This window comes from Malus domestica, chromosome 13 (genome assembly GCF_042453785.1).
Source record: "Malus domestica chromosome 13, GDT2T_hap1".
NCBI lineage: Eukaryota > Viridiplantae > Streptophyta > Magnoliopsida > Rosales > Rosaceae > Malus > Malus domestica.
In genome coordinates, this window is record NC_091673.1 from 15,950,312 (window position 1) to 15,967,196 (window position 16,885).

Sequence of the window (16,885 nt, forward strand, 5' to 3'; positions counted from 1 at the left end):
TAGAACAACGCAATCCAGCACTTGGATCATTTTTTTATTTTTTGCTTAAAAGAACTATTATTTATTGGTACATTGCATAGATGCACTTTGGATTTGGGAATATATACGTAAGGATATGCTCATATGCACAACCATACTGATACATAATTGACATATTATGCACATTTTGAGACATAATTGAGATAAATATGCACAAAAGCCTATCCCAAGCATAACAGTCTAACACAAATCCAACCAAAGCCAGCAGCAAAAACATCTGGAAAGGTGGATGAGGGAGCCAACTCCGTCAAGCTCCGACAGCTGTGGCGGTGAGGACGGAATCGCGATCGATTTCGCTCCTGGTGCGGCTGATCCGTTGGTTACTACCATCCTTTCCGCCACCTCCTCCTACCCATACTTCCGTTATTACTTGTGCCATGTTGTTCATGTTCTCTAATAAGTAATCTGCTTCCTTGCTTTTCACGGTCATTCCAACCTAAATTCACAAGACAAGATACAATTAGTACCTAATTAATTGACCATTATAAGAAAACTTTACAATATTCTAAGAAGATACAATTTGACCAAACACAACAAGATATAAATTAGTACCAAATTGACCATTTTAAGAAAATTTTACAGTACACCAGTTTAGGAGGATTTTTCTTGCCAGACAATTTACACATGTTATTTTATCAAATACAACGTTCTTAGCCAAGACGATGGCTTGACAAGGGCATTGACTTTATGAGTAATGTTCTAAAGACCGCGAGCTGCCGTGTCCTGAATCACAGTTTAATTAAACTTGTGATATGTTTCAACTTTAAAAAGGTACTGTTCATTGCCACAATAGTAGGAATAGTACAGTTTATTAAAATAAGTCCAATTTGTTATATTTAATTATTTAATTATTAATAGTTATCTGTTGTGATATGTTTTAGGTCAAGCATCATTTCATATCATTTTCTAAAGCAAACAAAAATTGGAATTTTAATCTTTGTATTCGTTTTTGCTTTCTCATCCACATTTTTGGTAATTACCCTGGACCATATTGCGATTGTCCCATGTTACTAAGTGGTTTTTTGGGAGAATGTTTGCTAAAATGATCGAAAGCAAACTGTTCATAATATTTTTGAACAAAGTGATTAACTATGAAGGTTATCAATTTAATATCAATCAAATATTGAAAACTTACCATTTCGGCAATTAGGATTAAAAGATTAATCATTTCAGTAATTAAAACTTAAAGATAGTTATTTCGAGTAATTTTTGAAGAGTCGTGCTCTCATATGTAGAAGAAAATTCTAATCGTAAAAAATCAAAATGATGAGCGGGGATCAAAACCCAAATATTATAACAATATTTACACAACTAACAAAAATAATGAATTATAGAAACAGAGAATTTAAATATTAGTTAATTACCAAAACGGTGCGAAAACCAACAGCCTTTCCCGCAGCGACGTTACGCACGTTGTCATCGAGAAACAGCTGCAAGAAAGCAAAACCGCGTTGTCAAAATCTCCCAACAACTTCGTAGTGTTCAATATTATCACGCAACAAATCGACCACCCGCGAACGAAGTTATAATGCGCTTTCGCGGCCTTACCGTGCGGCGAGGATCGACATCCGCGGCCCGAAGCGCGATCTCCATGGCCTCTATGGACGGCTTCAGGACCACCGGGAACTCGTCCGGCCTCGTCGAACTCGGCAGGTTCGGGTTCATCGTCTCGAAACATATGATCTGATCGAAGCACTCCACCACTCCCAGACGTTCCAACACCTTCACTGCGTGCTTCCTGTCGGAATTAGTAAATATCTGCAACAACAATTCATTTTCCGTCATTTTATTTTTCATACTTGTGTAAATTTTCGTGATTTTTTTTTAAGCAAAACGATATAATAATTCCACTAAAAATTACGGTTTTGTGGATTTTAAGCTTACAATTTTTCTCTGGGCGATGCTGCGGAGCAGGTTTCGGAGCTGAGGGTCGGGTTTGATCCGATCGTACGGCAGCCTCCCGTGCACGACACCGTGGTAATCGTCGGCGTCGATGTCGTATCCTAACGCCTACAAACAGAAGCAAAACAATATATTTCAGAAATTCATTTTTTAAAATTACGTGCAGATAAATTAAAATTAAAAAATTGAAAAAAAGGAGATTAATGATGAATTACTCGTAAGCCAGCGAGGGAACTGCCGTATTTTTTGAAAAGCTCAACGCGGAGGCTGGAGGCCTTGCTCACCGGGAATCCACATTTTTCAACGAGAAAATCTGCAACCAAAGATAAAAATTAAACTAAATATCAAATCATAAGTTGAATGAAATTTGATTTATTGATTTTGTTATTTCTTTTTCGCACCATCGATGTTCTTCTTGCAAGCTTCACCGAGTCCAAGGTTGGAAGGGTACAGAGTGTCGTCCAAATCTGTGGCGTGGAAATTATACAAATTAAGCGATAGTGATTATGGTCATTAAAGATTGATTAAGAGCTTCAAAAACGAGATGATTATCCATTAATGCGTACCGAAGATGATAGAATCAAGGGGAGAAGAGGAACTGAGGGAATCCATGGGATGCTAAGAGAGACGAGAGCTGAAATCAAATTTGAAAAAAAAACAAGTATCTCAAGTAATAAAAAATCGTAAAAAATGTTTTAAGTCAAGTAATAAAATGAGAAGTAATGAGAGCGCTTTGAAGAAGGGGAGGGAAAGGTTTTTATAGGAAGCAGAGAGAGAGGGAAAGGTTGGCGGGGACACGTGGGCCGTGCTGATAGGATAATTTTAATTATTTATTTACTTGAAAAAGAAAAAGAATAATAGTATGGATGTGGATAGAATTAGAAAGGATGAGATAGATGAAGACTGCTGCTGACTCGGACCTTCGCGTCTGGTGCCGACACGTCGTGGACACCCAGTAAAGTCGGAGAAACTTTTGTTGACGAAATTACCCTCGCCATTCATCACGCTGTGAACATACTAGTAATTTAGTAAACACTAGCAATAGTGCCCGCACGATGCTGCGGGTTTTAAAACTGTATAAAGTATGCAGAAAGTTCTAAAGACACACGATATGCAATACTATTTACATACATATAGAAACCTGATATGGACTGGCAGTTCTATTGCCATTGTTCTAATATTCACATCTTTTACAAATTGAACTCCTAACTGTCCTTAATCGTAGAAAATTTTTTGTATATAGTATTATTTACATACAAAAGATAATATTTGATGTGTATTTACATACTATTTACACACAAAGGATTGGGTAGACGGTCCCTACTGATATCCTCATGAAATATACAGATAATCAGCTTATTTTACCCAATCATAACCAAACTGTGTGGTTGCAGCTGACTTTAAGTTGTTAATGGAACAAAGTACCTGAAGTCGAAGATAAACCTGGGGAATGTAGAAATCTTCAAGCCTTAAACAAATTGGCCTTGCTTTTTGCAACAAAACAATCCTTTTATTACAGAAAATTACAGGAAAAACTTTTAAAAGTGGAAATAAAATTATGTCAAATGATTAGGGAACCAGAAGTTTAGTGGACCATACATAGAAATAAAATTAAAAAAAAAAAAAAGCAATCTCAAATACACAAAGCATGGCACGACAGATAATCTTATTTAATCACACCATTTTAATTTATCAAACTGATTATATAATACTGTCATGCATGACAATATTTTACCATAATGAACTCTGACAATACCCTCTCATCCCAGTCGCATTTTTTGTTAAAATTTTGACCATAAGTTTAATATCTTTTCACTGTTTTTCAAATCTTGACGAAACTCTGAAGACAAAAACAACAGCACTCAACTCCTTTTTCCTATATTGTTCCCCTTTCTCTAACCAAATAAAAATTTCCAAAACTATATACGAATTTTTTTTATAAAAAATGATACATAATTAAAGAAAACAAAGAAAAAAAATGAAAACTGTTTTGTGAGATTGTATTACTTTATTAGCAACCAGCAGCAAAATGTTTCATCTTCTCACCAATAAATAAGTCAGTAAACAAATGACTAAACTTTCATAATCACAAAAGGCTAAAAGCAAAAAACAAAAATCACTCACCTTAATGATAAAGCACTTTGAACAGTTGCATCATCTCATTGTTTAGAAACTTTTGTGATTACAAATCTGGAAAACAAACACTTCCAAAATTTCAAACAAAAACATAAATGCTTTAATCACACATGCACACTCACACACACACACGCCTATTCTGAATTCATAAAAGAGAACAAAAATGATAGGATTGATGCCAATATAGGGATCTGCTGCATATCATGCTTCAGGATAGCCATAATTTGCATTATAACCTACAACTTTAGAGGAAATTAAAAGGCAAAATCAAGCCAAACCAACAATTCCCTCATTAACTCGAAGAATGATTATCCATTTTTAAATAAGTGTGCAACCCAATCAAACCCAACAACCATCCAAAGCAAATTACACAATTAACAGATGTCCAAGCATTGAAAGAATCACCAAAAAGACATGCACTTTGAAAAAGAACAAAACTTACAGGGCCTTTATGTCTTGTGAGATGTCCAACAGAAGCACTTAATAGTAAAATATTAGTATCACCATTGATAACTCTCTTCTATTATATGTTCTAGCTTTCCATTTATTACCCATTTCTTGGGTAAATTTACCCAATTATATTCGAAATCATGAGACATAATAGTAAAACACAAAAACAAAATTAGAAGAAATCAGAAGATGCAGAACTATTAAAAATTCCAACATTTATTAACAACTATTTAGTAAGGATAAAAAAAGCATGCCATCAAATAAATTTGAAAAAAAACAAAACAAAACAAAATTTAAGTTGAATAGAGAAGTGATACTTGCTTACCCAGAAATCCAAACCAAATCCCCAAAAATTTAAGTTGAATAGATGATAGCAACGAACTCCGATCTCCATCTTCTTCCAAATCCAAAAGAACCAAAACCCATACAGAAAATCTCAAGGATGGGCAAGAATTCCGGAGAAAAAATAAAAAAATTTGGACATAGATGGTGCTTTTTGCTGAAAAATTAAAAAAAAAGACAAAAAAGAGGAAAATAATCAATCTTTTCAAATAGAATCGGAGTTAAGTTTTTGTACCGATATGAACGTTTTCAGAAATCATGGAAAGAAAGCTGAGGTATGGATGAATTGGTGGTTGTTCTTCCTCCCCAACTCCTCCATAACTCCCAGAAGAGAAATTTTCATACAACCTCTTCCCAGCAGCTGCAAAAAAAATATTTAAAATTTAAAAACAAAATCCAAAAACAGAGCAAACAGGTCAGGTCACTCTCGAGTAGGGATGGGCAATGGTTATGCGGGCGGGTAACCGCGGTTATTTTACCCATAACCGTTTATATTCATACCCGCATAACCGTTTACCCGTTGGGTAATTACATAAATAGTTATACCCATAACCATAACCGTTTATAAACGGTTATCCATACCCATAACCGTGTACTCATTTACCCATAACCATTTATCCATTTAACCATAACCATAACCGTTTACCCGTTTACCCATATTTTTCACCCGTTTATCATTTTTTTACCCATTTACCCTTTTTTTTTCTCACGTCTACATTATTTTTTTAATGATAGTTAATCAAACGCAAATGATGAATTTTTATGTTGAATTTTTCGTGTAAAAATGATGAAAGCTCCAATCAAACGCAACAAAATTACAAGAAACAAAACCAAATCAACAATTAAGGGATAATTAATTAATAATCATAAATGATGGGTTCTATTCAAAAGTAATAGAACATGCAACTAAAGGTGGAAACTTGGACCAAACCAGAGGCTCCAAATCAATCCAACGACTGCTATATCATTGTAACTCTGAGGGTTTTTATTTTATTTTTTAATTTTACATATATTAAATTAAATGGGTAAATGGATACCCGTTATAACCATGAATATTAACTATAACCGATGGATACCCGTTATAACCGCGGATAATACCCATAACCGCCCATTTAAATTTCATGGATAAACGGTTATACCCATAACCGTTTATTTGTTTAAACGGTTACCCATAACCATAACCATCAACTTTAAATGGGTGGATAACCGCGGTTACCCATACCCATGGGTATTTTGCCCATCCCTACTCTCAAGTTTGGGTGCGAGCTTATCCCTAACCTTCTCACCAGAAAAAAAGAATATGCAAAAACTAATTAGAGATTTCAGAAAATACACTACCTAATTACCTGCTATTGGAAACAAATAATAAATATACAGGGAATTTTAAAATAATTCAACTGCAGGCAATTTAATTGAAATTTTTAAAGAAAAAAAAAAGAACTCAAAATCTTAGTAAAATTAAGAGCAAAAATTATTAACCACACAATGAAATTTAATAAAAATAAATTACTTAAATTAAAACCCAAATTCCAGAAATGAAGAAAAATGGAAACTTAATATGGACACTAAAGCTTTACCTACAGATCGACAACAGCGGCAGGTACCTCAATAATGAAAGAGACAGAGCTGGAGATGCATGAGAGAAGAGGGGAGGAGTGTCTGGTGATCCATAACTTTGTGTAAACCTTGAAGACCTCGTAGAAATATGCTCGGTACTCGTACCTGAACAAAATTAAAAAATTGAAATTAAGAAATAATTGTTTGGAAATTAGGGTTTAGGATGAGAAATGGGGAGAATTTGAAGAACCTGCAATATTGGAGCTCTTTGATTTTAAAGAATCAATGGGGAGCTCTCCCCGACTGCATAATTAGATTTTCACCCTCAAATATGGTGTAATTTGAGACCAGTAGAATCACTTCAACCGAGATTTGAGAGCAGAAAAGAGCGATAGAAGCAGATTTCGTGACTGAGATTGCAGCGTCGGAGAGCAAGAGAAGGCGGTGTTCGAGAGCGAGAGAGACAGAAGCAGTGATTTGTGAGAAAGAAAAGCGGAAACAGAAGGAAAAGGTCGAGAAGAAAAGTCGAAGCACATCAATGATCGACGCGTGGATCGAATGGGCAAAACAGACTTTTCACTGCACCAAAAGAGGAAAAACAAAAGGCATTTCCGACATTTCACTGTTCACAAACAGTGAAAAACAGTGCCGGCCGAACTGAGTTTTAGTATATAGATAATTTTTTATGCAAGAGAAAGTAGATCACCAGTGTCCGGACGGAACTGCCCTAGCTTCTCAGTTTTCTTTCCGTTTGTGTCCCTGTTTTCCACGCGTTGCTCATCTTATTCTCTCGACTTCGAGAGTCTTCTTAACGAGTTAGAGTTTTGTTCCTTCGTTTCCTTTCCTAATTTCGGCTTTGGTCTTTTCGTTTTGGCCGTTCTTTCTTCAAATCCTCTGTTTCCCTGTGATATCCGTGCTTTCTTTCGCGGACAGGGTTGCTGATTTTCGTGGTTTAAGGGATTTTGTGGTTGCCGGGCCGTTGTGCGTCTATTTAGATTTGGGATTTTTTGCGTTCTGAGGGTTTCGACATCTCTAATTAGGGTAAAGAATTCCTGTTGTTTCCCTTTTTTTCCGTTTGGGATTTCTGGGTTGTGGCTGGGTTTTTGGCCGATTTACACCTCTTTTCAAGGGTGGCGTCTTTGCAGCCCGCTGTGGAACAAGTGTGATCCAACTAAGATATATTTTATAATCATTTTATTTTGGTTTTTCCTTTGTTTTGATGAAACCTTAATCGTTTCCTTTTATTGTCAATTGTGGTGCTCTCTTGGGTTTTCCCTGTTAAAGGAAAATTTTGCGTTTTTGTTCTTCAGTTGGCAAATCTCTGATTTGCTAGTATTTGCAACGTTGCTGTAATTTTTTCGGTATTTTTTTGCGCTTCTGTTTTTTTCCGATTCGGACATGGATTGGTAATTATTGGATTTAAATGGATTCATAGTTTTTTATGAGAGGAGTTGTTGAGGTTGTGTGAAGGTTTGTATTTCTGGGTTTTATGCTGCAAGGGGTTACAAACACGGAGAGGAGGAGAGGAAACATTAGTTTAGATTGTGATTTAAATTTTTTTTATTTATGTGAAATTTTATTTAAATCATGGAATCTCTTTTTACACCTAATTTAAAATTTTAAATGTTAATTGTCTATTTTATCTTATTGCATAATTACTATTGATTACAAAATAAAATTAATAATAAAACTTAAATTTATCAATAAACCCAAATTCTATAATTAAATCTTACTACCACTTTTTGTTTATCCTACTTTCATTTTGGTTAAAATTTATTAGCTCTCATAGAAAAAAAATAAGTTTTTTTTATTGATGTACGGTGATTTTGAAGTTTTTAATTTTTCAACCAAAATATGAATTATGCATCCAATAAACAATACACTAGTTTGCGTTCAACTCCGTACTTCTTTCCATCCATCTCACTAATACGACATTTGCATCGGTCCCACCCATATGAGTTCAGCAAGCCTTGAACTAAAACACCAACATTAATGACAGGACAGTCTAAAGCAATACACTCCGCAATTTGCACCAACTCTTCATGTACAGGATCAACTTTTCGATTGACTAATGACACTTCCAATACTTGCGAAAAGTGTTAGGCTTCATGATCTCAGCGAGTGGTGAGGAATTACTTCCCACATTTTCTTTGTACTTGCTCCATCATTGCATGAAGCTGCTTTGGTCCAGGAAAATATCAGGTGTTACTGCAAAATTTTGGAGTGCTTTCAGCACCTAACGCTCAAAATCAATCAGCTTTTGCTTGGTATTTGGATTACTCGCTTGTTCGTTGCACAAGATAAGCGCTTCCTCAAAGTGTATCCAAAAACAAGAATCATAATTGAGACTAGAAACCACATTCTTGACTTTTGAGTTCGACTTGGTTTCACTACCTTCCTTATTCTCTCTCTCTGCCTTCTTCTTTTCCTCGTCTTTATTGAACCATTGCTCCAACAGAATGAAATATCGAGGCATTTCCTTTATGTAATCTTTTCCACCCCCTTGTAGTAGTTTGCAATGTGAAGCAGTTTGATCATCCTTATGTAATTCGTACCATCAAAAAATAGAGTTAAAACTCAAATAGGTGTAAAAATAAATTCACATATTGAATTGGGTTTATGGGGTATATTAGATAGTAAATTAGGGTTTAAAGGGATATTAATAGTTTGGTTAAAAATCAAATGGGTACAAAGAGTAAGTTGCATGTAGAAATATGTTATATGGGTTTAAATAAAATTTCCTTTAAAATTACGATGGTAGATAATGAATCCTTACAGTAGTGAAATTGAGTGATCTGGAGCATGTGTGGTCGTTAGGCTTCAAACGTGGGACGATCTGTTCTAATATTATAAAGAAAGTTGAGGTTCCACCATAAAATCAATTGATAATATGAGAAACAGCTCAAATTACTTATGAACACATGTAAGGTTTCTTATTTTCTCAATTGAGAATTATGACTCTCAACACAAACAAACTCGTATCATTTATTTTGACACACATTCGAATGAATATACGTTCTTAATCATTTGAGAAGCTAAATGATACTATAAACTTAAGTCGTGAAGTATGTTCTACATTCACATATTCGAATGAAGAAGGAAAATTATGAGTTGACAAAAAAAAATGATCGTAATCAGGAAAACTCGATAAGGAGGGAAAAAAAAAAACAGAAGAGCATCTGATATTTACTCACCAAACACCAATAACAAACAACCAAAAAAGTAGGCAATTAATTAGTTTAATAGGGAAATGATACCGCGGTCTGTGTCACGACTCACGGGTCATGATCCTTGCGATTGATGAGGGTGATGGGTTGTGGAACCGACCACAGTGCATGATGCAACGTCGATGATCACCTCATCTAAATTCCATTATTTCAATAAATTAACACAACACAAAAGATAAACAAAGACTCAGCCCAACGTTTAATTCGATAATTGGTTGGAGAAAAGGGAAAGTGACATCTGACACCGCACAGGCCAACAAAATGCAAACATGAGATGCTTCACTTTCGCATCGTCTCTCTCTTGAGTAACAAGGATGTGCAAATATTAGTCATAGATGCGCTTTAGCTCATTAATAATACTCGTTAAGATAATAATTGGAACTTTATAATTTGTATAGATCAACCTATTGAGCACGACGGATGTGCAACCGTTAGTCATCTACGAGCTCATGTTAATTCTGATTGCTAATGCATTGAGTAATACTCGTCGCGTGTTCTTGACTAGCATCACTTGCACATACACATGCTTCTAGTTTTTGTTCGAATAGAGACAATAACTCTATTGTAAGGAAAGATACCGTGTGATAAATATCTATTAGATGAATGGTGTACATTTTGAATACGTAAAAAATATTGGACTTGTAACGCCTCTAAGACAATGTTTGCTTGAGTAGAAGACTTTTTCCCTTTTTTTTTTCTTTTTCTTTTTTTTTTAATATTTATTTTCAAATCTGGTATAAGCATGAGCTAGAGGTAAAGACCTCAAGCACCAAATACCAAAATTTTATTAGAAAGGAAAACAAAGGAACTTAACATGGATCATATCGGCCACTTAGTAATACGGTCTAGTTGCATTTCTCTTCACTTGTAAGTGAAATGTCTTATGTTTAATTCTTGCCAAAGCCAAATTTGAACCACATTATTGCTAGTCAATTGTAAGATCGAGCTCACTCCCTCACCCCCTCAATGTAGCCAATATCAATTGTTCAAAAAAATAAATAAATAGATAAACATGGATCATATCATCAGTTTGGGATTGAGTTTTTACCACATCAAGTTAACACATAATTGGGTTACACAAATGGGCTTCTCAGAACCCCATAAAACATAAAAGAGCTGCACGCCTAATTTGGATTTCGAAATTGAGCACAAAATCAGCCGAAGGTTTTTCACTTCTATTTCCTAGGTAAAATTTGAAATTATGTTAGGATTTTTATCACAAATGGCTTTTGAAATTGACCATTACTATTAAGATAGTCCATGAAATTGAAAATCAATCAATGTAGTCCCTGAAAATAGGTGTCGCAAATCAATGTGATATTTCCGTCATAATTCTGTTAACAATTCCGTTAAGTGCTTAGAAGTCATTTTTTTTCTCACAAATGGTCCTTGAAATTGGCCCGCGACATCAAAATGGTCCCTGAAATTGATGTGCGACATCAAAATAGTCCCTGAAATTGAAAATCGATCAATGTAGTCTCGCAAGTAAGTGTCTCAAATCAATGTAGTCATTTCATCACAATTCTGTCAAAAATTCTATTATGTGCTGATATGACACATAAATGGATAACACAATTCTAATTAAATTAAAAAAAAGTATAAATAGGTTTAATAATTTAATAGTTAATAAAAAGTTGTGAACCCAAAAACCCAGTCCTGCAATCACCTATGATCCTAGTCCATATTCCTCTACCTCATTTGTTGTCTATTCTCTAAAAAAAAAAAAAAAAAAAAAAAATCTCAATACACTCATCTTTACACACTTTGACACTTTTCAGCGAATTGAACTTGGATTGAGATCACCCTTGGTGACAGTTTGGCTGATTGGCAACGACTTCTGGACATCACCGTTAACATTTAGGCGATCAACATCCTCACAACCTTAATCTTGGAGAGCTTGTTCGACGCTTCCTTATTGGTCTGGTGACTCAAAAAATGGTGAGGTCTGCCTTGAGATGATGAGGCTATAATCGAGGTGCGTCTATTATTGGTTGAAAACTATTTCCAAACCCCTTTTTAGGCCTTGGTTAAGCCTTGTGCCTTTGAGAATTTATGGAAGGGATCTCTCATCGGAGTAGGTCCTACTATAAGAAGAAAAAAATTTCATTGGCAAAAAGGTATTTAGACAACTTTTTTAATTAATTATTAAACCCACACTAGCACATAACAAATTTTTGTACAGAATTGTGGCGGAATGATCATATTGATTTGTGACACCTATTTTCAAGGACCACATTCATCGATTTTCAATTTTATGAACCATCTTGATGGTGTGGATCAATTTCAGGGATTATCTTTATGGTATGAGTCAATTTTAGGGATCATTTGTGATAAAAACTCGTAAATCTTGTGGGCCCCATTTATGTGCCACATCAGCACTTAATGGAATTTTTAACAGAATTGTGATGGAAGGACCACATTGATTTGCGACACCTATTTTTTGGGACTACATTGATTGATTTTCAATTTCAGAGACCATCTTGTTGGTGATGGTCAATTTCAGGGACCATTTGTGATAACCCATTATGTTGATGTTTCAAATAGTGTAAAATGGTCTCTTGGCAGATTATATAACTACATGAGAAGTTTTAATCTAAAACAAAATAGTATCTGAGAAGTTCTCTTGTCAAATCGTGAATCTGGATATGTTTATATAAAATTATATAAATTATTATGCATATGCAGTCTGATAAGAGAACATTACTCTTCAAAATGATAAAATTTAGAGATAAAAAAACCACTTACCCTGCGAGGTTTTAATTTAGTCTTATAAAGTAGTTGCATCACCATTTTCATATTCATATAAATTCCCATACTTCATAGACATCTCAAGAAAGGCACAAACAAAGATTTATATCATAGTTTTTATAAGTTACTACACAAAAAAAGAAAGAAGAAGGAAATACAGCTGAAAAAAAAAAAGACAGAAGATTGTCTTCCACTTGCACTCTCATGTTTCTTGTTTGTTTTTTTGGTCCAGCACTTTCATGTTTCTCTTTTGGTAGTGGTTCTTCACTCTTCCATTTCTTGAAGCTTAATTGAGTTTGTAGGCACTCCCATGGCCATGGCCATATATGAACCTTGCCGTTCCTTCTGTATACACATGAGTCTCATTGACCATCCTGCCAACAACCCATAATCCTGGCTTAAATAAGTAGCTGCTTAAATCAAGAGGAAAATCAACTTATTAGGCACCCGACTTACGATTTCCGAACAGCTTTGCTCAAGGTAGAAGCTGATGAAAATGTTTTTCCATCTAGGTATCTGTTCTCCCCTGTGATCCTTTGTTTAATTCTGAGGTCTAGTTCATCGGCACTAAGCTCAAAAGGGGTATCTGAAGCCTGTTATTTTAAACAATTACTTAGCCTCCTTAATGTCAATTAAAAATACAAAATGGTGTCACTTATACAAGTAATTAATTAAGAACATTGATTTTATTATGAGGTGCTAGATTTTTTACCAGGATCCATCCCCAAGTATCAGCATAAGAAGGAATATGAGCTGAATAAGGCACAACATCTGCAGATATACAAAGAAGTAATAAGGGCAGAGATAAAAAGACAAGACACAAAACAAACGACCCCTCTAATTCAAGTGAGTCTCGCATACAACGCTTAGGTTCACCTTTAGTAGAGATATGGTCAGCAATGCAATCAGTTTTGTTTGTCCACTTAGCATTAAAACAAAACAAAACAAAAAACAAAAAAAAAAAACAAAAAAACAAAAAAACAAAGAAAAACAAAGAAAAAAAAAAACTAGAGATGAATCATTTTCTTAATCAAGGTCACTTACATTTGAAGACCTGCCTCAAAGTATTGTAAATGCAGGAAAATACTTCTGTGTGGCTGAAAATTCCAGCAGGACCTGCCTGCATGTATGAAAAAAAAACGTGAAGCGGTTAATTCTGTCATTAGGGTTCTGTTTTTGTGCGTGATTGCACGCCTAAGTATGGTTAAGATACCTGTGTGACAAAAATGCCTTCCTTGGTGAGTCTTGGTTTGACAGTAAACTCGTAGAAGGATTTGGTGTAGAGTTTATAACATGGGCCTCCTTCTATTGGGTCTGCTAGGTCACCAATGATCACATCGTACTGCCCTTCCCTGTGTTCTAGCTCAGCCCTGCAACGCACACAATAATTAGTGACAACTATATCAGAATTAAAAAAAAATAGTGAAAGCAGTATGTAAATATTAATATATATACACACACATAAATTCTCTGCACACGATGTTGGTTCTTTAACAATTGTTGGATGCCATACCGATAAAGTTATAAACCCGGCATCATTGACACACACACACAAACATATATATGCTGAAAATAACCTGGCATCATTGATGATGAGCTCCAGTCTTGGATCACAGAAAGCTTCACTGTTTACAGTCAAATATGACTTGCAGAACTCTACCACCTCCTGCATTAGTATTGCAGCTTGTAGTGAAATTTTTTATATTATGTGCAATGTGTTGCAACTTGTAAGCCAGATAAAACCCAGAACAGTGATTTGGAAAAATTGATGCAACTTGTAAGCCAGATAAAACCCAGAACAGTGATTTGGAAAAATTGAAAATTTTTTATTTTTTATTTTTTTTGCTTCCACGACTAATCCTCCTTTTTGTCTTTTTCAAATAACAAGAGACAAATGAAAAGCAGCTTTTGGTAAAAGCAGCTAAAAAACTAGACAAAGTGTGACGTATAGAGGGAAATATACCTCATCAATGTCACACATGACAACCTTCTCCACAGTCCTGTGCCTCAGAAGTTCTCTTGCAGTTGAGCCTTCACCTCCTCCCATGATGAAGATGCTCTTTGGACTGAACTTGACATTAATTACAGAGTTATTAACAATGTTGCCCTTAACATCCAATATATACACACATATATAAACCTCATCGGCAGTATGAGATAAATTTTTTTTATATGGAAAAGAGAGTTTAAGTACTTTGGATGATGTAGAAGTGGTGGGTGGACAAGACATTCGTGGTAGATAAATTCATCCGTCTCAGCGCTTTGAAGCTTTCCATCAATTACTAAAGCCTGCAAAATACATAACAGAAAATTGAATTAATTAGTCATTTGCTGCAGTTTGTTATAATTGATTACTTTACTTAATTAATAGTAGGATTGATCAAAACCTTTCCAAATGGCTTTGTGTCCAGCAATGCAATGTCTTGAAATGGAGTTGATCCTGTATGCAATATACTGCAACCAAAATTAATTAATTAATTAATTAATTAATGAAATCATGCATTGGAACACTAACACTATTCTACTAACGTCTTGTCTGACCTTTTCATGACCATGATATTTCGGGGTAAAGAGGGTGTTATTCACTTTTAAAAATTCTTTTATTTTTCTAACGTAGGAATTTTGACATTAAGATTATAAAATAAGTCAGAAAAGGTATTACCATATCTACGTAAAAAACTCAAGGGGGACAACGAAGACTTTAAGAACAAATGGTGAAAATTTCCTAATGATTTTGTCTATGGACATTCTCATAAATTTACAGTCAAAATGAGAAAATCACGAAGTCAGAATTTGGTAGCACATGAGACTAACATTAAAGTAATTAACTGTATAATTAGATGAAATGAGAAATCAACGAATAAAAGAAACAAAAAAACATAGGTAGTAAAAAAGTTACAGCGCCCAAAAAAGAACTGATAACATGTTTGAAAATTGAGTTGACTGCAGATAGTAAAAGATAGTGACAGTTAATACGTACCTATTAAGAGCAAAGCTCCATCTCAAATTTTCTTCAATTTCTTCCTCATACCAACAGCTCTTCCTGTATCCATTCAGCACTGAATGGCCCTTGCCATTCACTCCATTTCTATTCACATTCACATTCCCACCCCCATTCCCATTCCCGTTGTTGGTTCCATTGGAATACGAAATATCACCCATTTTCTGACCTGGCTATCCAAAAATACTTCACCAAACAGGACAAGTCAGTGTATGTAGAGAGAGAGAGAGAGAGAGAGAGAGAGAGAGAGAGAGAGAGGGAGGGAGGGAGGGAGGTAAGTGATGTAGAAGTGAGGAGGGTTCTCACAATATAAGAAGGAAAAAGGTAGCGGCCAAATCGAAGGGTACCATGATTTAGGGTTGGATAAAAAACTAGAGAAATGATGGCCAAAAAAATATTTAAAAAAAAAAAGAAGAAGAAGAAGGGAAATCTGTTGAAGTGGTTGTGCTTGAGAACAGACACAAAAGCATGCAGCCTCAAGATATCTTCATTGGAATTCGGAAAGTAATGGGAAAATGGGACTAATTTAGATTTTTGTTGCCTGGGTTTAATATCTTGTCCGTAAAACAGTATTATCAATTTTTTTTGAAAATTAGTAAAGAGATTGTTCATGAATTATCTGCTACCGCACAGTTTAACGTTAATTCCAATATCAATATTATAAATATTATGCAAAAAAGCAGATAGTAACAAAGAATTCTACTTGTGAAAGAATCTCCGTATCATTTCTCAATTGTTGAACATAGGTGATTGAGATTTTAGGCATGCAAGTTCTTTCCTTGGAACTACGCAGCGAGCTTTGACATGTTGCTAACATACTGATACTGTTATATATGCACAAGTTAATGATATCATGGCTGTCATTGCATGTATGCATGTATGATAATGATATTAATTTTATTTTGTATCCAAATGGTATTCTAAACATCCCAATTTATATTCGAAAACCTTAAATTCTTGTGTAATAAGACAGACACATTGTCTTAACTAATTGATTTTATTTGTAAACGTGTGATGATATTATCTTAAGAAATGAAAAAAAAAAGGTATTGGTGGAGGAAAAAAAGAGGGGGAAAGGATAAAAGATGATGATGGAGGAGGTGACAACAAGCGAAAATTCTGGTTATATTATTTTCTTCAAGAATGTGTGCAAATCTTGATTGGAATTGAAGAAGAGAGAAGCAGAGAGAGAGAGAGGAGCGTGCACTGGAAACCATCATAACATTCTCTTTGCTTCAAAAGATTTAGAGGGCGTGCTATGGCAGGCGCACTCATCATAACTCTCACCATTAACGCATCAATTCTCTCCCCCCAAACAGGAAGTATTTAACTTCAACCCCATACCCACCGTACGTAAAATGTATAAGAAATTAAAGATGATAATGAAAGACATTAGTTCTAGCCCTTCACTAGCACTTAGCTATTTAGTTTTTTTTTTTGTTTTTGGTGACATTCTATTTGAAAATTATCTTTTAGGTTCTAG

The 16,885-nt window shown here is 34.8% G+C and overlaps 2 protein-coding genes and 2 long non-coding RNA genes across 4 annotated transcripts; all 4 read right to left on the reverse strand.

Annotated features, from left to right (window-relative positions):
- On the reverse strand, positions 1–2,671 carry LOC103420774 (uncharacterized protein C24B11.05-like). Its single transcript, XM_029091465.2, has 7 exons — positions 2,508–2,671; positions 2,343–2,408; positions 2,157–2,254; positions 1,924–2,049; positions 1,588–1,797; positions 1,404–1,469; positions 1–475 (listed from the first exon to the last, which is right to left on the reverse strand). The coding sequence occupies exons 1-7, from the start codon at positions 2,551–2,553 to the stop codon at positions 287–289; spliced, it is 801 nt and encodes a 266-aa protein (XP_028947298.2). The 5' UTR covers positions 2,554–2,671; the 3' UTR covers positions 1–286.
- A 480-nt stretch (positions 2,672–3,151) lies between these two features.
- Positions 3,152–4,993, reverse strand: LOC114823899 (uncharacterized). Its single transcript, XR_011575063.1, has 3 exons — positions 4,853–4,993; positions 4,066–4,131; positions 3,152–3,384 (listed from the first exon to the last, which is right to left on the reverse strand). It is a non-coding gene; the product is annotated as an uncharacterized lncRNA (long non-coding RNA).
- Positions 4,994–5,104: 111 nt separating this feature from the next.
- On the reverse strand, positions 5,105–6,866 carry LOC114820536 (uncharacterized). The gene is made up of 3 exons (XR_011575064.1): positions 6,677–6,866; positions 6,447–6,591; positions 5,105–5,230 (listed from the first exon to the last, which is right to left on the reverse strand). It is a non-coding gene; the product is annotated as an uncharacterized lncRNA (long non-coding RNA).
- Positions 6,867–12,489: 5,623 nt separating this feature from the next.
- LOC103420776 (thermospermine synthase ACAULIS5-like) lies at positions 12,490–15,740 on the reverse strand. Its single transcript, XM_008358815.4, has 10 exons — positions 15,382–15,740; positions 14,789–14,855; positions 14,596–14,690; positions 14,365–14,467; positions 13,979–14,067; positions 13,615–13,771; positions 13,446–13,521; positions 13,114–13,172; positions 12,858–12,994; positions 12,490–12,775 (listed from the first exon to the last, which is right to left on the reverse strand). The coding sequence occupies exons 1-10, from the start codon at positions 15,561–15,563 to the stop codon at positions 12,688–12,690; spliced, it is 1,053 nt and encodes a 350-aa protein (XP_008357037.1). The 5' UTR covers positions 15,564–15,740; the 3' UTR covers positions 12,490–12,687.
- Positions 15,741–16,885: the final 1,145 nt, after the last annotated feature.